Source organism: Juglans regia, chromosome 2 (genome assembly GCF_001411555.2).
Source record: "Juglans regia cultivar Chandler chromosome 2, Walnut 2.0, whole genome shotgun sequence".
In the NCBI taxonomy this organism is placed as follows: domain Eukaryota; kingdom Viridiplantae; phylum Streptophyta; class Magnoliopsida; order Fagales; family Juglandaceae; genus Juglans; species Juglans regia.
The window spans coordinates 25,440,807-25,465,989 of record NC_049902.1 but is presented as its reverse complement, the minus strand read 5'-3'; the positions used below and the strand labels follow the sequence as shown (position 1 = coordinate 25,465,989).

The following is a 25,183-nucleotide window of genomic DNA, read 5'->3' as shown; positions in this document are numbered from 1 at the left end:
TTTTGAAGCTGCGGTGCACAAAACCGGGATCCGAACAGCTTTGCCTTAGAGAGGTTCCCTGAACATAAAAAAAAAATTAAAAACAATTAGGAATGTTTATGGTAAATCTATGGCTAAGATGAAACATGTTTGTTTGTTTGTTTGTTTGCTTGTTGGTTTGGTCTTTCGGAGCTGTCCGCTTGAAGGTTTATTTCTCAGCTGTAACAGAGTGATGTGGAATATCCAACAGCAAAAAACTCGAAGGCTTAAACCTTCAGGTTCTGTCGCTCTTGGCCACAAACAACAGCAAAGAACAAAACAGAATAGAACAAAATAATATAAGTGAATCACAGCTATATTATTTAGGGAGCAGTTGGATACTCCATAAACAAGAAGTCGTTATTAAGAATATCCCAAGATAAAATACACCTATTTTAGTGAACTGGCTAAAGGAAAAATGGCATGAAAACAAAATCTTGACAAAACCAGATCACATGCAATACCCACCAGAGAGGGACAGCTAATTATCATTGCATCCGCTTTTACAAACCAATGAATTATACCTATAATAGGCATCGGTGTCTGTCCCCACCTTTCGAAATTTTCCAGCTAATGATTTTTGTAACTAGCGAAAATTCATTGTCTTTACGCCTCAGACATCCTTCCACACATGTTTACTAGTATTATGCTATCCATAATACATCAGTACTCATCTTCGTCGATTATGTGTCTTGGATTTCTCAGCGCATAAAGTTTATAGAAATGTCAATTTTTGCTGCACACAATCTCACCAGTTAGGCCAATTCCTAGATTTCCTGTAATTCGATCTCCTTACGCAGGGATAAAAAAAGAGAGGAAAATATTAAATTTACTTAAGAAAAACTTGTAAAAAAAACTTACTTATCTACATGTCAGTTAGTGTTACCTTGAAAATTATGAAATTTGAAATTCAAAATTTGAATTTTAAAAGAAAATTAATAAAATGAGTCTTGTAAATAAAATCGTTAAGTAAAATTATAAGTATATGTAGCACTACTCAAAAACAAAGCGTGTCCTAAATAGACTAGTTTGTCAGTATGCCTATTTGTCCGAATTGAACAAGAAGAACTTATGTCACTGGAGACATAATATCCCCACATTTTCTGATAGAGAGATATCATAAACACCTAGGTCAATAGCCCTTCTAAAGTAATGCCAATCAATAATGACAGAAGCCACCACCAGCAGCTCATATCAATTTATGCAGTCACACCTCCCAACCATGAATTTGTGACAGCTCCATTCAATGCCCACAAACGAAACCCTCAGATTCAGATTACCCCTCCCAACTACCTATTCATGTCAACTGCATCTCCAACCTACCAATTTGATATGGAAAAATAATTTGTACATGCAAGTGCAACTCTCATATTTTTTAAAAAAAAAACAATGACCAAATTTTAGATCCACAAAAAAACTCACTTTTTAATATTAAACTTCACTATTTATTAAATGAAATATATGAAATTTGTACATTCTAAAACTATATTGATGAGAAAACAAGCCAGTGGCAGTCAATTCCTTCCAGTTACAAAAGTTTTTGTTGGACTGGTAGATGGTGTTAGAGATGCTTCTCCTTTCGCATGTGCTTTACATAGCCAAGAAAGTTTCAGGAACAGTATATAAAATAAAATGACAGGGCGTAGTTCGGCACTTGAGTATCTTGAAATTTTGTGAATAGTAAGGAAATGCTTTGTGCGCATATATTTTATTGGTGTTTGAGAAATAAGAAATAAAAATATTATAAAATTAAAAAATATTTAAATATTATTTTTTATATTATTTTTATTTTGAAATTTTGTAAAAATCGTATTGATTTTTATGTTTAAATAATGATTAGATAAAAAAGTTAAAAATTAAAAATTAAAAAGTATTTTGTATTTGAGTGATGTTTCAAAGTGAAATTATAAAAATTTTATAGAAAAATTAAAATTATATGTGTGTCCAAACAAGCATATGATACGGTATTAGAATACATTTCCTCACTCCAAGTACATTGTCACCATATTGTGGCCAAGAACTATCATTCACCAACCAACCACTTGAAAGGTTATTAATACTAACAGATGAGGTGGATAAACATTTAAGAGGCAAATCTGAAGATCATATGTGACCGTTACAATGGCGTTAAAAAAAACCATATATAATATATACAATTTTCTTAACAATGAAAAAAAAAATGTTGGATGGATGAAAAAACTTGAGGCTTATGGTGAGAGAAATACATGTAGGCCTATGTACCCCTAGGATTACTCAATGGTGATTGATGCATAAACCTTGAATTACCCAACGTGAACTTGCAAGAAATTCCTTATCGAAAATCTTTGCAATTCCGAGATTAGTCGGAACTTTGTTCTCAAACACCTTGTGCCAATATAAAAAGATACATAAAATATATTACACAACATTAATTGAAAATTTATTTTGTCTCGTATGGATAATAATCAATATTATAAGACTCGTTTCTTATGTCCCTCTCCCACTTTAAACCTTAGAGTTGGATAAGATTTATAGGGAATCTATCAATAAAATAAAAAATAATCTCACCATCATCAAACGAAGAAAACTGATCTGTTGAGAAACTAACCATCTTATGTTGTCTTGTTCTTATGATGTTAATTTAAAGAAGATATGGCAAGAATTTCAATCCACAACACGGTGAAAGATGAACACTTATGATTGTCGTGACCTGATGATGTTCATGATATCTTCACTCTGATTGCAAGTTTCTTCCTCAAATATAATTGTTAACTAAGATATTCTAAACAAATTTTAACCTGAGGCCACAGCAGAGTAACCACGAAGGGAGAAAAAGCAAGAACTGATTTAACTTGCAGTTGAAAATATTTTTGTCCAAAAGCCGATCCTACTAACATTCTAAGATTCAAGTTTCCTAATTCACTTAAGTCTACTAACTGTCCAGACTTAATTAAGTGAAATCAATTAATCATCGTACATAAGCTTTACATGAACATAGGAAGATCTTCAATACCTAAATGACACCATTCAATGATTATATACGTTAAAGACAACTTATAAATGGAGTTTTGGTTTACCGATTCACTCACAGAGAACACCTAACATCCTAGAACATATTAACAGACTGAACAAGAATACATTTCCCCTGGTAAGTTATAAAAAGAAAAAAGAAAAAACACTCGTGCTACTAAATGTAATCAGATTGAAGAAAGAAATACCAAGAAATAGTCAATCTTATTTTTAGGTAACAAAAAAATAGAGTAAAGCAACAAATGAACAATCTCATGACATACAAGAAATCAATCTAACAAGACAGCCAAAAACCAGGTATATGCATATGAGGAAAACCACTGTGTGATAAAGCATACCTAAAGTAACTTATAAGTACTAGTAAAAAACCATTAAAAAAGTAATTAATATAATAAACAAAAAATGGATCAAAACATTGGAATTGGTTTAATCTCAAACGTCTTATTATTCTGGTATAGTGAAGAACCTGTAATAATGCATGCCGCAAATTTTATTTAGTAATACGTATAATTATTATCCTATTGAAATAAAGAGCTCCCAGGATGTATATAATAGAAAACATCCAACTATAGAGACGGGACGAGGAAAAAGAACACAATTAAATGAAACCTAGAAAGCTGTCGGACCAAAAAAGATGGTACGCTGCCATCCATACATGAAGAGAATTAAACATAATGACTTAAGTCTAACAGCGATCTCACAATCTTCATAACTCCAAACATTGCTAAAAGCGTACTCAGAGAATAATATCAACATGTAACACCAGAAAAGAGCTTTCTTTGAGCAATAATAGTAGACAAAATTAATTTCTACCTACAAATCTGGAATAAGGCAGTTAAATGTATGTTAGAACACTGACACAATCAAGAAGATACGGGTGGGAAAAAATGATGAAAAAGGTAACTGTTACTATACAGTACTCAAAATTATAATAGAAAAGAATCATTAAGACGGAAAATATACAGACCAAAGATAAGACCTTCCATCACTTTCACGGGCAGTACAGCCAAATATTGGAGCTCAGCCAGGTTACTCTAAACAAGCAACCCAAGCATCAAGATGACAAAAGGATGTCTATGGATCTACAGCTCTTCCTGTTGACCCTCGGATAAGTCTTCTTCCTTTTCAATTCCAGCTTCATTAACATTCTTTTCACTGAATTTCAGACGAAGTGGTCTGCCCATCAGTTCCTGCAAGAGGAGTAATGAAGGACTCACGTATTAGCATGATTCCAGATTCATTTGCAAAGATAACTTTGGATGATAATTCGGAGGGGAAATAAACATATGGTCAGATGACATATAAAATCTCCGTCCCTCCCTCACTCCATCGCTGATGGAATGATGTTCTTCAGAAGAACAAGATTCATAGATGCAGAAAGGAACTAGCAAAGCTCAAAGTAAGCATGTCTTTCTAATTCACTACGGATGGATATGTGGACGACACAATTGTTGACCCTCCCACTAGACACAGTCAACAGGCTTAGGTGTTTTCTAAACCCAACAGGAAAGCTATAATACTAAACCCATTGCCCCTACTAAGTCAAGTTCCTACAATCACACAAATCGAGCACCATTATGGTTAAAACTAAGCATGTACTGTTAATTCAAACCCTCTACAAACCAGCCATTAGTCTGTAGACCCAAACACGAATTATCAATTTTCTCAATTGCTTTATGTATAAATGCAACTCCTTTTGCTAAACTACATCACTAAGAAGCACAATATCTACCATATCCCTCTGTAAGCAGTAACTCTTTCTGTAGAAGCAGATGGCAACCAGCAAGGCCAAGGGTAGGTATGTAATTTACTAGGTTATCAGTAATAATATTGTGGACCCTCATCCCCCAGTACCTGTAAAAATAAGGGAAATACAGAGATATGGATGTAATTTTCAATGTGTCGTTTTCCCAAGCAAAGGAAGAACAGGTACATGGAAGCAAGAAGACTAGAAAGGAAGAAATTAATCCTATGGCACCAACAGAAAGAAGTGATCGATTCAAGTTCCCATGAGCACACAAATCAAGAACGATGATGGTTAAAACTGATCATAGATTAGTAATTGGAACAAACCAGCCATTAAATTTGTAAACCCTAAGTTCCTTCAGATATCAACTCAAAACTCCTTTTGATAAACCCTTATTGCCGATGTACAAGTACATGTTCTAATCATAACTCTGGGGCACCCCAGAGAAAAAAATCCCAAATACACATACACAAAAGTCAAAACCACAAAGAGAAAATGCCAAAAAAGGAAATTATTGATTAAAAACGGAATGCAGATCACAAAGGCTTAGATCGTTGTCTACAATACTTGAATGTATACATTCTTTCCCTCCATGAATTACACGCAAATAATTAATTTATACTTTTACATCATTCATTTATGTTGAGTCTTTCCTGGAGGTGGAAAGACTCAACATAAACCCATAGCTAGCAAGAAATAAAATGGAGAATTCCTTAATGACTCCTCTCACATCTTCCCAATTTAAAGACAAACATGGACCAACAGCCTGATAGCATAACAAAAATAAAACAAAAAAGAACCATTCTGGCCCATAAAGTTAAAAAAAGAACCAAAATGGGCTCTGATATTATGTTAAAGCAACCAACCTAAGAGCTTTTAACCTCATATATGGCGAGGCTTAACCTAAAGAAATCCCAAGCCCAATGAATATAAGAATAAATCTATGGAGAACTTCTACACACACAAAGTACTAAAATAAAGTTACACTGGAAATTATTTTGTGTAGATATAATTTAATATTACCCAATTAACCGAAACAACCACAAACCATCCAACCTGTTAATCTAAAGGGGCATGTCATCCAAACTTAAGTGGAGAAAGATTATAGAACGAAGTAAAAAGTCAACAACACGAATCATTTTCTTTCTCACCTTCCCATCCAAATTGGAAATTGCAGCCTCTGCTTCCTCCTGTGTAGCGAAAGAGACAAATCCATAACCGGCAGATCTCCCTAAAGGGGCATCAAAGACAACCCTGGCTGAAACTGGTTTGAAGTTTTCAGAGAACAAATCTCTAAGATGAGTAGATCTTGCTTTCCATGCAAGATTTGACACATAAATTTTATGGCGTGTCTCTCCAGCAGCGGGAGCTTCAGGACGTGGAGGAGAAGGCTTCTTGAATCTCTTTGACAACTCTATCCTTATTTTCCGACCCGATATTTCCTGCACCATAAAAGTTTGAGTTAACAGAGATTTTCCCATATGCAAGTAAAATCAGAAGGAAACATGGTCATTAGCTCATTTTTAGTCTTTGCGATCATATATCTCCACATATATTGGATACTGGCATATATAATCTAAAGAAAATATTTTGATTAAACCATCGAGTGACTCATTTTAGTTCATTTCCCCCAATTACAAAGAAACAACCAGTTTGGATGAGTTCAAATTGATCTGTACATGTGCCACATCTGTAACAAAATATTTGAACTATCTCACTCGATTTCAAACTAAGCCTCCAGACTACATAAAATGTACATTTTAAGGCCATGAGAAACAAAGATGATAGACTACAGTGAAGGGTGCAATCTGATTCAAGTAAAGGCACTAAAAGGAAAATATGAGCGACCAACAAAGATGGAGGAATATTAAAGATAAGTAAACAACAAAACGATAATGGTCTGAAAAATATGTTGTCTAGAGTAAAAGTAGCAGCCAAGTAGCATTCATGTGGCTACACCAATGTGGTGGCACTTGGGATATGTGACTCTCTCCCTTCTCTCTCTCAGTTGTCAAGGTAAGCATTCTCTAGAAATTAATTTTCCCTTCATTGCTAGTTATGCAAGAAAATTGAACTGAAAAAACTAGATAATATAGTTCCAAAAGAACAACCTTTTAATATATAAATCACACTCCCAGAGTTACTACTAAACATAAACTTATTTGAACAGATGAATTGGACCCACATTAAAATAAAGCAATCAACACATATTTAAGGGCACATACACAACATTTAAAATATCAGATTTGGGGGTTATTGTGTGCTCTCCAGTTTCCCAGGGTAGTTTGGGGGTTAGGAACCATAGCTTTTTTAATCAAGTTTTGTTAGGGAAGTGGTCAGGGTGTTATGCTTCAGAAAGTGAGAGCTATTGGAGGTTGCCGTGGATGCAATTTATGGGTGTGAATGGGGTTGGTTATAGCCTGATGTGTGGTGTGATGATATGGATTTAACGGTAGTTTATCTGGATTTTTTTGTATTCTTTGGCTTAGAAAGCTTTAGAGGCATCAAAAGAGTATGGAAGATGGGTTCCTACGTGCCTCAGTTGGTGCGTTTGGAAGGAAATGAATAACATAATGTTTGAAGATCACAGATGAATATTGGAGGAGCCTAAACATTTTTTTATTAATACTCTTCTCATGTGGACTGTGCCTAATGGGCAGAATCTACATGACTTTCTTGTATCTTTTTCTTCCCCTAGTGTTTCAATTTTTTACCCCATGTACTTGGGTTGTGCTTTTGTGCATTCTAAAAAATCTTTACCTATCAAAAAAGGAAGAAAAGAAAGCTTCAGGGGCAGATCATTTAACTTTTTCGAATGGCTTTTACCAGTGTGATGTTGAGTTTATCTGGGAGGCACATGACTGTCCAAACAGAGACAAATTAGAGTAGTAAATTGGTGTCGTGTGACTAAGAGGAGCAGGAAGATAATCAACCACCTAAGAGGTGCCCGGTGCTTTGCAGAACACTATTTTTGAGTTATTCAAGCTCAATTGGGAGAGGGTGTAGAGTGGTAGACCTCTAGGCATGTTGGAGAGGCAGGTTTGATAGCTCTCTCTTATGGAAGCTGATCCCGTTTAGTGTCATATGGTGCATATGAAGGGAAGGGGAATGACAGGACTTTCGTGGATTGTGAGAAGACGGTTGTAGAAGTCAAGGATGTTTTCTTTATAAACTTTTAAAAATGGTATGAATGCCGAATTTTGTTTTTCCTCGTCAATTTGGGATCCAATTCAGGATTTTCTATTTCTAGTTATCCGAACTTTTACTACTCTCCTTTTCTAATCACGAGTATACTGTGCATACTCCTCGTGCACTTGAAAAAGTATATTTTTGATTATTAATGAGGTTCAACTACTTATTTAAGAAGAAGAAGGAGGAGGAGGAGAAGAACAGGCTTTTGCGTAACTAAATTTATGTCAAAATATATGACAGAGTACACATATCAACTATAAAATAAAGACCAAACAGAACAAATATATGTGTGTATGCATATATATTGGTAGATGGAATATATACCAAAACAACTTACATAAGAGTTAAACTTATCAATCACAGCCTGTGCTTCTTCAGCAGACGCCATTGTCACGAAGGCAAAGCCTCTGCTCTTCCCATTTTTCTGCTTTATTATCTACACTTTCCAATACGTGGAATGAAAAACCATTAATCAAATTTACATTGTATCAAAATCCAAAAGTTCGAACTAGAAAATATTCAAACCCATTTGATATTCGAAGTAGCACTAAAATGAAAGAAGATTTAAGAACCTCAATGTCCTTTACAGTTCCGCACTGGCCCAGGAGGTTCTTGATGTCCGTAGCAGAGAGAGACCAGGGAAGATTGACCAGGTAAAGCTTGCTCTTCGGGTTGGATCCCTGGGCTTGCTCTGCTTCCTCTTCTAACACGACCTCCTGCAGCGCAGAACATAGTTCAAAGCAGAGGTTGTTTCTTGAGGGTTTGTTGACGACGAGTGGGAGAGAAGAAAGAGGATAATTGGGAAAAATAATGGGGATAGGAGTAAAATTACGGAGTTTTTTGCAGAGTACTTTGTTAGAGGAAAAAGGGAGTTTAAACGAAGAAGAGCAGACTGAGAAGATAGGAAGTGCAGCTTCAATTACCGCCATTGATTTTCTGTCGCGAAGTAGAGGAATGGAAAATGAGGACTTTATCCAAGATGGATAAAATGGTGCTTCCTCGAGTCTCTGCTTTTTTTTTTTTTTTTTGAAGTGAAACGATAGAATTACAATTTTTAGGCAATTATTATTTCATATTGTTAATTGTATGATGATGTGAATGGATTAAAGTGAAGAATATATTTTTTAATAATAATTATGTTGTAGATTTGCGTAGAAGTAATCCTGTGGTTATATCTTTTCTCAAAAAAATTGTCACACATTTTACGATTATACGTAATATTATTTTTAAATAATAGAAGTCATTTTGTTTACAAGTTAATCCAAATGACATGTCTCGACACAGTTGATATACAAGATTTCTTTTATAAAATTCAAAATTTTAAATTTATTTTATAAATCGAATTGTATATATCTTCTTATACTTAAAAATGTCTATCGTCTCGTGAACATTGAGATAAACAGTAATAAGCAGTAACTTATTTTACATTTTCTTCCTTTCCTCACGGCCCTTTCTACCTCACAGCAAAATCACCATTTCCCTTTTGCTCCTCTCTGCAAATTCACCATAAAACAACCACACAAATCACAATTCACCACAAAATCACAAAATTACAGAACAAATTTCCACTCAAATCACAAAATTACAGAACAAATTTCCACTCAAATCACAAAATCAACACACAAATCACAAACTAACAGATCCGTGAAGAGATAAGGCAGGAGCTGGGGCTTCGGCTGGAGGAAAGGAGGAAGAAGAGGGGTCGTCGGCGAATTACGAGGTTGCTGGTGGTGATGCGGTGGCGTAGGGGTGGCCAACAGCAGCGCTACGGGGAGAACCCATGCGTCGAGACCCATTTCGGGTTGGTCGTGTGCGGCTGAGAGAGGAGCTGCCAAAGGGCTTCGATGGTAGGGTTTTCTCACCGGCGTGAGGGGAAGCCGGTGAGGTGGTCGGTTACACCGTAGGGTGGTGCACGGGCGTTGGGCTACTTGAGGGAAGAGAGAGGGAAGACGCACGAGGAAGGGAGGAGCTTCCAAGGGACTTCGACGGCGGGTTTTGGTCGCCGACGTGAGGGGAAGCCGGTGATGTGGTCGGTGACACCGCACGGTGGCGCAGGCTGCTTGAGGGAGCAGATCACATGAGAAAGAGAGAGAGGGAGGACGAGAGGACGCGGCTAAGCGGAAGGAGAGAGAGGGAGAAATAGAAAGTGAGGAGAAAATGAAGGTTTTTTTTATTTAAATTCAGTTGTTCATCATAATCTCTAAATTTGATCCAATGGTGAAAATTTAAATACTGATTAAATTAATTTGAAATAATTAATTAATATATAAATATAATATCATAAATAAATTATCAAATTTAATTTATAAAATATTAAAATTTTTTAGATTTAAATCCAACCCTTCATTATAAATCTCTAAATTTGATCTAATAATAAAAATTTAAATATTGATTTAAATTAATTTAAAATAATTAATTAATATATAAATATCATATCATAAATAAATTATCAAATTTAATTTATAAAATATTAAAAATTTTAAGATTTAAATCTAATCTTTCATCATAAGTTTCTAAATTTGATTCAATAATGAAAATTTAAATACTGTTTAAATTAATTTAAAATATATAATTAACATATAAATATCATATCATAAATAAATTATCAAATTTAATTTATAAAGCTCATCAACATCAAGCTCATTCGGGCTGTGCACAGCTGAGAGAGAGGAAGAGGAAGAATCGCCAGAGTGAGGTGGTGCCGGTGGAAGGGGTGGTGAGGCTCACCGGCGCATGGTGACGCTGGGCTGGGCAGAGGAAGAATCGGCTTGAAGAGGGGCAGCGTACCGCGTACGCGTGAGCTGAGGGACGAGAGAGAGAGGAGAGAAGGAAGAGTGTCTGGGTATTTAACCCAGTCCCTTCATCTTGAAGTCTTCAAAACGATATAACGGTATAAGATTAAAATATTAATTTAAAAATACGTAAACATTAACTTAATTAAAAATGCTGAAAAAAATTAAGGTAAAATATTATTTAAACTAATAATAACGTCACCATCGACCTTATTATTAACACACATGAAGATTTGGGTTTGATATAATATTTTTGGAGTTTTAAAAATAGAAGAGACTTACTTTAATGATGAAAAAATGTGAGAACAATATAGAAATAAAAGACTGTATTTTTTTAGTGCTCCCTAGATCATTGAGTAATATGTTTGAATTCTACAATTTATATATTTTGCTAAGAAAATTATTACTAGAATATCTAAAATCTTTTAATTTTCATATTACTATAACATTTATTTTTACAATTTTCGTAGGAGTTTTTGTGGCTTTACATATAGACTGCTACTTTGGAGGAATTGACTCAGAATTTTACGATTGGGTTCTTTTTCGTTTCCTAACTATAATGTGTTTTTCTCTATTGATATATATTCTTTTGCACTCCAATAAAATTGATTCAGAATTTTATATTCTGTGACCAAGACCATGCTTTGGTTTTGCTAATTTTAAATTTCATTTTACCACTTCTCATTTTTTTTCTTCTGTTGGATTGCTTCGATTTATGCAGTGAAGTACTGTCATTATCACATAGATTCTCCGCATCTCTTTTCACTTGTTAGGTGCAGAAATTGAGTTATAAAAGATTCTCTATATATCACTTATTTTGCTTATGATTACGTTTTTTTTTTTTTTAACACAAAACATGTTTATATTTTATAAAATAACTTGTTTTTCATTCAACCGCTAGTAAGTTATATATAAAATTAATCCTGCCAATCACCTTCTTGCAAATAAAATGTTTCTAGAATTCTATATGCAAATTACTCGGAAGATTAATGGGGTTGAGCCAATGTTGTGCTTTTTCAAAACAAAAATTTTATGTATAGTCATTTTTACGTATTACTTGCACACTTCATTAATGTGATTAGTTATGACACTTTTTATAATATAAAATAATTATTTTATCCAATTATATCAGTAAAATATGTAAAAAATATGCAAAAATGAATATATGAAACAAAACTCTTTTCTTTTCAAAATCATTCACTAATTCAGTACCTTTTAGTGGATAATTGAATTTTACTTAATAAAGTTGAGTTAAGAGTACGATATAGAGTGAGCAATGAAGTTGTACATATATGAAATGACAATTAGATTTTGATTCGTATTAGTGTTCAGATATACGGGTATAACGGGTCCGATTCTATACATCTTTTAGCACAAATCGATATATATCAGTTTTGAAAATTTAAAAACTGATACCGGATCGATTCACTATCGAAATTAAAACTTCTGGTTTTTTCAATTTCGATTCGGTATGGTCCGATTTTTCTGATTTTACGGATTATCTATAATAATAATAATATGATGTTTACATATAATAAACTATTATTTTATTTATATTATAATATAAGTACATTATTTTATTATAATTAATACATACTAGCATAATATTGAATTTAACTATAATCTATATAAGTTCTAGACTTTTTATATGAGTATATATGATCAAATGTGTAAAAATATATTTACAAAAATAATATATATTATAATTTATTATGTCAAAAATATATTTATCCTTGATATATTTATATATATATATATATATATATATCACAAAAGTAAGTTTATATTAATAATTTAATATTAATGTTTATGTTTAAAATTAAAATTTTATGTTATATCACATCTTATATTGATTTCATGTTATAACATTAATAGATTTGAATAATAAAATTAGAATTTCATGTTATATTAATTAGTAATTTAATATATAATATATAATACAATATTAAGAAATTATATATAAGATAAAAAAATTATAAATATATATATACCGGTTTTGGTTCTTAAGAACTGATACTACACTGGACCACTTACAAACTGGACTAAATTGGTGCCAAACCCATTGGTTCGAGCTTGCCCGGTAGAGTTTAGGGGTATAAACTCAAACCGGAAAACCGGTCCGGACCGGACCGAACCGGACCGGTTTTATCGATTTTGAACCGATCCAGTCCGGAACCGATTTTTAAAATGTAAAAACCTGCCGGTTCGAGATTTTTTGGGCCAGACCAAACGTGACCGGACCGATTGATTAAAAAAAATAAAAAATAATATTTTTATATATAAGTTTTATACAAAATATTTTATATATATTAAATATTAATATATATAAGTTTTATATATAATGCATAATTATAAATTTTAATGTGAAATTTTATATATCATATATATATTCATATATGAAATAATTTTTTATTATAATTTATAAATTATTATATAAAATGTTAATACTAAATCACTAAAAGTTTATAGCTAATACTAATATATAACTTATAACTATACCAATAATCTAATATTAATATTATTATATAGTCTAATATATTAATAAAAGTATAAAACAATTTTTTTAAATCAAAAAAATTTTTTTTAATAAACAAATTTTTAATGACAAATTATGAAAGTTACATTTTAAAAAAATCAGAAAACCGGACCGGACCGGTACAACCGGAAGTACCGGTTTAGAAGGGTAACCAGTGCGTAATCGGTTTTGAAAAATATAAAACCAGTACATACCGGTTCGGTCTTAGATTTTATCCAAAATCGGACCGGACCGGACCAGTTACACTCATAGTAGAGTTCAACCCATTTTTTTATTTCTTTTATAACCCTACTCAGATAGCCTTCCCGGTGTGCAGTCTCAACCCCCTTAGTTTATTTATTTCCTATCAAACAAGTTTTTCTGAATATATCCAATAATTTTTTTAAAATGTGAGCAGCAGATTTAATTCCAAATATTTTCAAATACAAAACAAAGAAACAGGAATGTGCATATATATTTAAACAATGCTAGGCCACCATGAATGGTGCTCCCTACATTTTATCGAATGTACAAATTGTACTTTTCTTTCTTTTCAAACATTTTTTGAACTTCTTTAAACACTTTCTTAAAAATTGTATAAAAATAAATAACAGTATGTTGGTCACTTTTGAGGACACCATTCTAAGTGGCCCATGCATTTTCCTATATATTGGGGCCACAACTCTAAATTAAAGAAGATAAACAATTGATGAAAATTGATTTTGATTATATTCATGTGTAATTGATGTATATATACAGAGTATTACAAATGTAAATCAAAAAGGAAAGAATATAAATACAAGTTATTACAGTTTACGTTACTCTATAAATGGAAAGATATATACAAGTATTTTGGCCTAAAATCATGCAAGTAACTGACGACAATGAGCTGTGATGATCTGATATTATTTTGAGCCATTATCTGTAATATGCCCCCTCAAGATGTGTGTTCCATTTGCAACACCAATCTTGGATGAAAGTTTCTGGAAACGCTGGCGTGATAAGCTCTTGGTGAGGAAGTCAGGAAGTTGATCTTCGGTGCTAACATGTGAGACATTCAATACACCTTTGGCAACTAAATCTCGAACAAAATGCAAATCAATTGCAATATGCTTCATACATGAGTGAAAAACAGGATTGAGACTTAGTTGTGTTGCACCAATGTTGTCACAAAAAATTGTTGGAGATTTTAGAATTGGGATCTTTAGTTCACTAAACAGAGATGTAATCCAGGCCAGTTTCGATGCTGTAGTGGCTAAGGTTCTATATTCCGCTTCTGTGGAGGACCTTGCAACTGCACATTGTTTGCGAGTGGACCACAATATAGGTGTTGATCCAAGAAAAATAACATATGCAAAGGTCGATGTGCGATTAATTTTATTGCCACCCCAATCTGCATCCGAATAGCCATGCAGATGTAACTTGTCTATATGTCTAATGACAATTCCATGATAGACAGTAAGCTTAAGAAATCTGAGTAGTCGTTTTGTAGCTTGCTAATGAATTGTACTTGGTTGATGCATAAACTGAGCAAGCTTATTGACAGTAAAGGCTATATCTGGCCTTATAAGTGCAAGGTATTGCAAAGCTCCAATGAGGGGTGTAAATTCAAACCGAAAAACTGGTCCGGACCGGACCGGTTTTACCGGTTTTGAACCGGTCCGGTCCGGGACCAGTTCTTAGAATGTGAAAGCCAGCCAATTCCGGTCCGATTCCGGTTTAGGGATTTTTTGGACCGGACCGGACCGGACCGAACTAGACCGGTTGATAAAAAAAATATAAAAAAAAATATTTTTATATATAAGTTTTATACAAAATATTATATATATATATTAAATATTAATCTATATATATATAAGTTTTATATGTAATGTATAATTATAAATTTATACATTAAATGTTAATTTATAATTTCATATATATATATATTCATATATGAAATAATTTCATATTATAATTTATAAATTATTACATTAAATGTTAATACGATATATAAGTTTATAAATAATACTAATAGTCTAATATAGACTATAGAGTCATAGACTATAGTTATACTTATAATTAATACTAAAAGTTTTTACTAAAAGTTTATAACTAATACTAATATTAAATATATAATTTATAACTAATACTAATATATAACTTATAACTATACCAATAGTCTTAAAAAAATCGGAAAACCGGATTGGACCGGATCGAAAACCGGTAAAACCGGAAGTACCGGTTTAAAAGGGTAACCGGTGCGTAATCGGTTTTGGAAAATACAAAACCGGTACATACCGGTTCGGTCTTAAATTTTATCCAAAACCGGACCGGACCGAACCGGTTACACCCCTAGCTCCAATTACCCTTCGATATTCAGTGGCATCAACAGGTGAGGATCCATCATTGAGTTGCAATTTATCTTTGGAAGCGAGTGGAGTGTGGACTTCTTTAGTACCATCCATGTTTGTTCGGACAAGGATGTCACGAATATATTTCTGCTATGTTAGAAATAATCCATGTTTGCACGGAATTACTTCCACACCAACAAAATAGTGGAGAAGCCCGAGATCCTTAAGTGAAAATCTTGCTCCAAGTTGACTGATTACTTTGTTGACAGTAGCTTTATCACTTTCTATAATAATTAAATCATCAACATAACAAGTAAATAGATGATTAATGTGTTTTACTGAAATATGAATAAAGAAGGATCTGCTCGTGAGTTTGTGAAACCCAGTTCTAGAAGCTAAAGCTGAAGCTCTTTGTACCAGGCTCGTGGAGCCTATTATAGTCCAAAGATAGACTTCTTTAGTCGGCATACATGCATTGGAGAATTAGCATTAACAAATCCTGATGGCTGGATCATATAGACATCTTCATGCAAAGTTCCTTGGAGGAAAGCATTATTAATGTCTAATTGTCGTAAGGACCAACTGCGACTCATAGCAATGGTGAGAATGGATCGAACTGTTACCGGCTTGATTATAGGACTAAAAGTCTCTGTATAATCCAAGCCTGGTCTCTGATGAAAGCCCTTAGCCACCAATCACACTTTTATAGCGCTGAATACTGCCATCAAGATTTCTTTTTATTCGAAATACCCATTAGCATCCTACCAAATTTTGTGCTTCTATTTTTGGAACAAGGTCCCAAGTTCCATGTTTCACAAGTGCAGTGAATTATTTTGACATTGCTTGACGCCATTGAGGATCTTTCATGGCCTGCGTGACACATGTGGGTTCAATAGGCTGTGGTAGAGGATGTTTGGACGCCATATAAAGCTAATTGGGCTTGTAAATGTGATTCATTGACCTTGTTGTCATTGAATGATTCATTGAGCGCTATACAGAAGCAGATGGAGGCAAGAAGCTTGAATTAATCGGAGGTGATGACTCAGTTGAGGAGTTCAATTGTGTAGGTGTCGAGGCAATGGGAACAACATCCTGCAGTGGAAGATGTGAAGCTGGTGTAGATGGTTTTCCATGCACCAGATGCAATAGTTTAGCCCGAGTGCTTGCACTAGGAGGTGGAACAATTGGCAATGACTGATTAGAAATAGAGCCATAAAATGGGAAGACATTTTCATCAAACTCAACATGTCTAGAGAGATATATTTTTTAGGATTCAAGATCAAGACACTGATAAACACTTTGTGAGGTGCTGTATCCAATGAATAGACATGCCAGAGACCTGGGATGAAGTTTGGTTGGACTGTATGGTCTTAACCAAGGGAAACATTGACAACCAAATGTTCTTAATTTGAGATAATTTGGCTGTCTACCAAATAATGCTTCAAATGGACTTCGATTTTTAATAATTTTGGTTGGCATTCGGTTTACTAAGTATAGAGTAGTCTGAAAAGCATGTGACCAATAAGACAAAGGGAGAGAAGCTTGATGGAGTAGAGTAAGACCAGTCTCCACAATATGGCGATGAAGACGCTTACTTGTCCCATTTTGTTGAGGAGTGTGAGCTGCTGAGGTATAAAAACTTATTCTATTGTGTGCAAGAAAGGAGCGCAATGCTTGGAATTCACCCCTATTGTTTGAATAAAAATTTTTGATTTTGTGCTGAAACTGGTTTTCAAGCATTGTTTTTAAGTGAGGGAAAATAGAACTCACATATGATTTTTTGCAAAGAGGGAAGAACCACGTGTACTTCGTGAAATGGTGAATGAATATTACATAATATTTGTAACCATCCACATAAGTAAAGGATGGACCCCAAACACCAGCATATATATATATATATATATGTATTGTAAAGGATTATTGCATTTGCATGAGATACAAAGATTTTTCAAGGAAGAATCCTTAGCTAAAATAGGTAAAGAATTTTGATTGACAATAGGAGAAGTTGGTTGGCCTAGCCTCCGATGCCAATTGTTGAGTGAGACACGTTCACCTACTAGAGCAAGTGGTCGAGATGAACTTGTAGCAACTGATATTGCTACCGAGTCCACCAACCACTTTTTGTCCGAGGCACCTCCATTGGTTGCACAGTTTGCAGATGGTGAGCCTTTGGTGAATGCAGGACATTGCTTGGCTATGTGACCTTGTTCAACACATAGTTGACAGGTTATAGGTGGCTTTCCTCCTTTGTCTCGCTTGGAATAATGTCTGTCGCCATTGAAATTTCTCCCTTTTTGTTTTTTGTTGTGGAATTTACTTTGATTGCTGCGGTGTTGAGTGGAGTTGGCTGTTGCAACTAGATTAGCAGTAGCAGAGTCCATTCTTTCGAGTTAGGTTTCATGACCAACCAATAAATCATCAAGTTCTTTAAAATTTAGAGGGTTTTCTCGAGCTCTAATGGGCACCACAATATCCTTGAATTCTGTCCCTAATCCATTGAGAACATACAGTGTGATGTCATCTGCCGAGAGAGGTGCATCAATTATTGCAAGTTCATCTGCAAGCATTTTCACATATTGAAGAAAATCACTAATAGATTGATTGCCACGCTGTATTAGCTTGAGATCCTCCTTAAGCTGCATAACTCGAGTACGAGACTTGTTGGCATACAATCATCGAAGTCTCTCCCATGCTGCATGGGATGTTACCACAGATGCAATTAAGGGCATCACAGTCTCATAGACTGAGGCAAATATGGCGTGAAGTAGGAGTTGATCCTACATATACCATAACTTGTATGCAGTTGATGGTGGCGAATTGAGGTCACTGCGAGACGGGCAACGAGATGTGCCGTCAATGAATCCCATAAGATCGTATCCAATGAGAAGAGTGACAAACTGAGCTCGCCATGAAGGATAATTGGTAGGGGTAAGCTTCAAAGGAAGTTGGGTGCTGGCATTGACAGATACCAGGGGCTGTTGTTCTGTCGAAGAGTTTAATGGAGTGTTGGATACTGGAGTATTTGAGCTATTGGAAGCCATAGGATCAAGAAAAAAATTTTAGTCTCGTTAGAGAAGAGAGCTATCTGATACCATAAAGAAGATAAACAATTGATGAAAATTGATTTTGATTGTATTCATGTGTAACTGCTGTATATATACAGAGTATTACAAATGTAAATAAAAAAGGAAAGAATATAAATACAAGTTATTACAGTTTACGTTAATCTATAAATGGAAAGATATATACAAATATTTTGGCCTAAAACGTGCAAGTAACTGACGACAATGAGTTGTGATGATCTGATATTATTTTGAGCCATTATCTGTAATACAAATGTTCTCATCGAACATAATCTAAATTATGAAGGGTCATCATCTGTAAAAAGAATGTGTGTTAATTTACATGTACACAAATGTAGATAAACCTACAGCTTGTTTGACGAATAACTTCGTACTATTCTTGGTATAGGAAGAATGAAAAGAGGAGGGGAAAATGTTCTCTCATTATATTCAGTTTAAATGTTTTTTTTATTATGAATAGTGATAAACACAACACTTTACAAAACATTTTTTACAACACATGTTATAAAATAAGGTTAATTTTGTAAAATAATGTTAGTTTTATAAGGTATTTTACAAAAATATCCCTCTTTTTAAAATATTGTTGTATAACGTGTTGTATAAAATGTTATGTGTTTATCATTTTTCTTTTATTATTATTTTAGCATACTCACTGATAAAAAATCGCTAAATCCAGTTTTAAATGGCTAAAACTGAGTTTAAAATTCAAATTTAACTTTTTTTTACTAAACAGATTTAATTATGTTTAAGAGTTCATCAAATATCCCTCCTTCAATCCGCCCATATTTGGAAAAATAATTTTGGCTGATCAAGGGGGTGTGCTTTCCTCCATTTCTCTACCTGACATTTTCAATACCTACCCTTTTTTTAAGGCAAAATTGCAAAATATCCATTTTCATTTAGTAGCGTTGAGAATGAGGAGCGCAAACCAATAATAATTCCATTATAATTAGGGTTGTGCATTCGGATCCAAATCTGGATATTCGGGAATATCCAAATTTGTATCTGGAATTTTAAAAATAGACGGATATCCACCTAGGTAAAATCGGTTACAACCCAATCGGATATCTAGTTTTAGATTTTAAGCAATAACCGGATACCCGGATTGTAATTGGGTTAATCGAATCTTAACCTTTTTTTTTTTTTCTGCAATATTTCACATGCAGCAAAATTCAATGAAAAAAAAAATGGCACACTGAAAGTCTGGAATTGAAAGTGCTAAAATAAGTATGACTGTGTGAACAAATACCTAAAAAATCTAAAAATAGAATAAAAAAACATATACCTAAAAATTCTTTAAAAAAAACCTAAAAATCTAAAAAATAAAAAAATAGATACCCAAAAATTCTTAAAAAAAAAACTAAAAATCTAAGAAAAACTAAAAAAAATAGATATCTAAAATCTAAAAAAAAAATCTAAAAAGTAAAAGCGTAAAGATTAAAAACCTAAAAAACAAACAATTTTACAGACATATACAACCATTCTCTATTCTTTTCTTCTTCTTTTTCTAGATTAAAAACCTAAAAAACAAATAATTTTACGGACATATACATTCATTCTCTATTTTAATCTAAAAAGAAATTCTAAAAAAGTAGGATTGTAAAGATTAAAAACTTAAAAAATAGACAATTTTACAGACATATACAATCTTGTTCTTCTACTCCTTCTGCTTCTTCTTCTTGACTTCCTGACCTTTTGCACATTTACAATACTTGTTGTTTTTCAAAGATTTTCATTTCGGGATCTTCAAAGATTGAACAAAGAAAAAAAAGTCACATCCTCAGATTATGCAATATAGAAAAAGGGTAATTCAAATTGCATTATGCATAGACAACTAAAAGAACTCAATAAATCTACATGTAATTATACCACCACCTTCGTCAAGTTCATAGCTCCACCCTTTATCATCCAAAGCATCATGTTTTCACGTTCTGTTTTTTTATTCAATAATTAATGCTGACGTGGAACTCCATCACGCCTGAACTGTTATGTAAGCATGCCTTTTTCATGTTTAAACTTCATATGAGTGTCACGTCACTACTATTTAAGTATATTTTGGATCAATGAAAAAATACTTAAAAGCGTAAATACATTGATATTAAGATTTTGTTTGTTTCTTAAATTCATCTCAACTCATCATTATGATTTTTTTAAATTTTAACATAAAATATAATAAACAATTCAACCTTCTCAAATCTCAAAATAATAATAATATTAAAAAATAATATTCTAATAATATTTTATCAACTCAGCTCAACTCAATTCAACTCAACTCAGTTTAACATCTAAACATAACCTACGAATAGTTATGACGATCTCCATGACGATCCTAATACATGGAGGCATGATCATCTTATGAGATTGTTTTGTGATGTAGCACCACTTACATCGAGAAGGGCATTACATGAACAAGGTGGAGCATTTACTTGAGACCAAAGATATTTGTCGTGACTTCATGTGCGTACCAAGGCATTCGAAACCAATAGTTATGACTAATGGGACTGCAGACAATGATAAAATTGTCTTTAATCTAAATGTTGTAAGAGGTAATGAGAGGCCGCCAACATGGTGGAGAGTTTCTACGGTTAAAAGGTTGTAAAAAGATTACATTCAAAGAAGAAAAGAGCTGAAGACCCTAATGACATAAACAGTAAAAGAGTTTAATAGAACTGGAATATATGAGCTTTAAGATTCCTTGGGTTGTGTTAGTTTTTTATTCACTGTGTTATGTGAACTGGAATGTACATGCGACAAATATGCCTTTTTGCGGCCACAACATATCGCCGCAAATACAAAAGAAAGTTTCAAAAAATAATTATAGACTATAAAACCAATGAAATGAGAATGAGTCCAAAAGTAGAAAAAGCTTAATTTTCAGCATCATTAAAACTTCATTTAATTAAGCATGAAATTTATCTACTTTTAATTAAACTTAGAATTTTTAATCATTTTTTGTAAAATTCTTTGGAGCTCTCACGATTAAAGATTCAAATAAAACTTTCTTGTGAAATGGCCATAAAATGTAGAATTGTGTTCCTTATGCTCATTCAAGTAATCCTGAGATCTCCATCAAAAAAAAAAAAAAAGAAAAAAAAAAAAAGAGTAATCCTGAGATCAGCTTGTTAACAAAAAAAAAAAAAAAAATCCTGAGATCATATGCCTATAGAATTAGTTAAAAGTTAAAGAAAGCATGACAATCTAAATATAAAAACTCTCGTACGATCTACTAATTATTACCATCAAAATAAGGAGAGATTGATATTGAATCCACAAAGCCACAATTTTACATTTCTTAATTTTCCTTAAACATAAAATAAAAAAAAAAATTAAACCAAACACTTTTATCTTTTTATTTTAATTTTCCAAATGTAGGTATTTTCCATCAATTTAGAAGACAAAAAAAAAAAAAAGAAAAAAAAAAGGAGAGAAATGTAGCCATTCTTTCCGTTGTTCAGTTTCTATTTTAAAATATTTTTAAAAATAAAACACGGAGCATTCTGGCAATGGTAAAACACCATTTATATAAGACGGTGGAAAGGCAAAAATATGTAGCCGTTCTTTTCTGCCCATTTTCAAATTTGAACGTTAGAGATTTTATTTGGAGATTTTAAAAGATTTTGAAATTCCTCTTTATTCCTCCACCTATGTCTTTGCCCTCGATTTTGTTCAATCGGTGTACTTCTGGTGCTAAACATTGCCTCTCGATAGTTTTCAATGGTAGCGGTGAGTTCTAGTCTGAGCTGAGGTCGTGAGAATCTTTGAAATTAGACGAACTCCAGTTCGAAGTCATTTTTCTGCTCGAATTAAAGATTGAAGGTATGCACGCCTTTTTCTCTCCTCCGTTTTGTCTGCTCGGGGACGTTAAAGATTTGCAATATGCTCGCCCCTTTATCTTCTCTCTTTTGGATTGGGCATATGCTTCTTGTTCTATTGCTAGTTAGGTTTTTCTTGTCTGGTTTTTCCTCTTAGTAAGAGTATTTCAGCCCACACTCTTGTTTATGAACGTATTCCGTTGAGTCTACCCGATTTTAATGTTTCTTTGTGATCTCACCAGGTCCTCAGCCATCAGGCACAGAGGAGCACCTCAAAGATTTCTCACGACAAGGCAGACCCACCGCGATCGTTGGTCTCCAAGGCCTCTGCGGGTTATATGTAAGTGAAGGCGATAGGTGGGAATTTTTACCATTAACGATTTGCAATGTTTCTTTAGTTTAGTTTTTTTCTCTATATCTTCAAATAAATTCGTATCTGAAACAATGACTGCATTGTTTTACTTTTTCTTTTCCCCCGATCTTTCTAGTGAAAATCGATTCATATATGTTTGTAATTCTCCACGGGGTAATTTTGATTTTAGGTTCTAATGCAAATCCACTTCTAATTCTTTTCTGGTTTGGCTCATCCTCTTGGCTAGGAATGTTCAGCCCAACCGCGCCCTTCAATGTGCACGTATTCCGTTAAGTCCATACGATTTTGAATGTTTCTTTGTGATCCTACCAGGTCCTCAGCTATCATGCAGTGGTACGCACATCAAGATTATTGAACATCATGTGCGTGATTTGGCCACTGTTGGTTATCCGGTTAAGAGTGTGAAACAACCATGCTTCAGTGGCTTCCATCATGCTTGTTACTGAAATTGCGTACAACGTTGTGAGTGAAAGTAATAGGAGGGTTATTTTGGCATCAGTGATTTGCCATAGTTCCTTTCCTCAGCCACCCCCGCAACCTTTGTGTTCTTATGTGAAATGAAAGCAACCATTGTTTTAATTTTTTCTTTTCCCCCGATCAGTTTGGTAAGCTTCTTTGCAACAAAGTCATTTTTGCCTCTCATTTGGTAAGTTATTTTCCATATGGTAGTAGTGTTTTTATGGGGACTGCATATTTCAATTACGTAAGACTTTCTTATTCGTTCAACTCAAGCTATTTTATCAGAATATTTGCTTTGTTCTGGATTAATAGAAAAGTTGATGTTGAAAATGTGGTAGTTAAACCAATATATTGCCTGCAGAGTTCAGCAATCCTTAAGCTATGTTGTGCCACCTGTTTGCCTCGTATTGATGGGATTATCATTTTACGTATTGGGCCTTTATGCACTAGAATGTTGTAGATGATGTCATTCCTGATTGTACTGCTATGACTTTTTATAGGGGTTTTAAAAAAATCTTAAGAACCAATTATCAGAATTTGTTTCATGTTTGGTGATTCTCTATTTATGGAATATCTCTAGCTAGTTCCTTTTTGTTTGTTGTTGAGGTACAAGGGTTGTTTCTTTATTGCTTTTCTTGTTTAAACAAGAAAGTTTTCATGTTTCATTTACATGGAGAGGACGCTATTAAGGATTTTTTCAACCAATTTCTTGTTTGGGTCTCTCTCTCTCTCTTTATTTTTTTATTAGTTAAAAATTAAAATTTTCTTTTGTTCTTTAGAGAATCACCTTCAAAAACTGCAAATTGCAGTCTTGAGTGGTACCTAGATATAAACAAAGAATTGTATAATCAATGCTTCTATGATTTTTTTTGTTTATATTCATTTTGATTCAGCTACTTTTTTTTTTTCCCTTTTCATCTGACTCTTTTATTTTTAAGTTTTCTGTACATGTTGCAAAGGCTAAGATCCTTAATTGACGAAGCCCTACTAGATACTGAACAGAGATGAGTTAGGTCGTAAGTCTAGGACTTCTAAACCAAGAAAGGAAATCCAGTCTTCCAATATTAAGGTATTTGTTAAAAAACAAGACTATATATTTGTAGAAGATTAAATAGCTGGACCCTAGTTTTCACATAGCTGGAACTTAATTTTCTCCTGAATGATTAAGCTTTGTTGTTATTTTTGTCTCATTGAACACAATATGTTCTTATCTATTCAATATAAGTCTTTTTTGTTAAGATGAATAGTTTGCCATTATACCTGCAGTACTTGGGAATTAAATTACTGAGAGCAAAGGCTTTGAGTTTGAATACTATTCAAACTTATATTCCTCAGACTTTGTTTACCAAAACTTGGAAATCTATAAATGTAACCAAAAATTATGTCAGATTACTGAGAGCAAAGGCTTTGTTATGATGTGTGAGTGCGTTGTGACTTTGGCAATGAACCTTCCTAATGATATGTAGAGCTACTAGTTACATTATTCATCAGTTTATCTTTCTACCTTGAGTTATATAATCTTTTAGGGTGTGAAGAAAGGAAAATTGAAGTATATATCTTTATTTTTTTTGTCTGCTTCGTATTTCTAGTCTATGATGTAACTTGGATGAACCCGTTCAATTCTAAGATCCATGTTTGCTATGAATTTATGGGTATCGGTTAAATGCTGAATTTGGATGAATGTTTGAATGGACAACAAAGTTAATTGAGTCAAAAGTTAATTATAGCTGTACTAAATCACTGTGAATGGTTTGGTATGCTGGAGAAACGAACTTTATCACTATCAAAAGCTGAATGCTTTGTTTAACTGTTGTATTTAATCTGTTTTCCAATTTTTTTACACGTGGATT

The 25,183-nt window shown here is 33.4% G+C and overlaps 1 protein-coding gene across 1 annotated transcript; it reads right to left on the bottom strand.

Moving 5' to 3' along the window:
- Nucleotides 1-3,774: 3,774 nt before the first annotated feature.
- On the bottom strand, nucleotides 3,775-9,762 carry LOC108984456 (30 kDa ribonucleoprotein, chloroplastic). The gene is made up of 6 exons (XM_018956427.2): nucleotides 9,605-9,762; nucleotides 9,424-9,459; nucleotides 8,539-8,980; nucleotides 8,304-8,402; nucleotides 5,926-6,216; nucleotides 3,775-4,217 (listed from the first exon to the last, which is right to left on the bottom strand). Exons 1-6 carry the CDS (start codon nucleotides 9,760-9,762, stop codon nucleotides 4,110-4,112), a joined length of 1,134 nt encoding a protein of 377 aa, XP_018811972.2. The 3' UTR covers nucleotides 3,775-4,109.
- Between the last annotated feature and the right edge of the window lie 15,421 nt (nucleotides 9,763-25,183).

What these genes read in the sequence shown, in the direction of transcription:
- LOC108984456 (XM_018956427.2), bottom strand. Translation starts at nt 9,762, where the DNA reads ATGGGTCTCGACGCATGGGTTCTCCCCGTAGCGCTGCTGTTGGCCACC. An exon ending in AATGGTGATTTTGCTGTGAG is followed by an intron (nt 8,981 to 9,423) that starts GTAGAAAGGGCC and finishes AAAAAAAAAAAA; the next exon opens with AAAGCAGAGACTCGAGGAAG. An exon ending in TTGATAAGTTTAACTCTTAT is followed by an intron (nt 6,217 to 8,303) that starts GTAAGTTGTTTT and finishes TTTATGGTGCAG; the next exon opens with GAAATATCGGGTCGGAAAAT.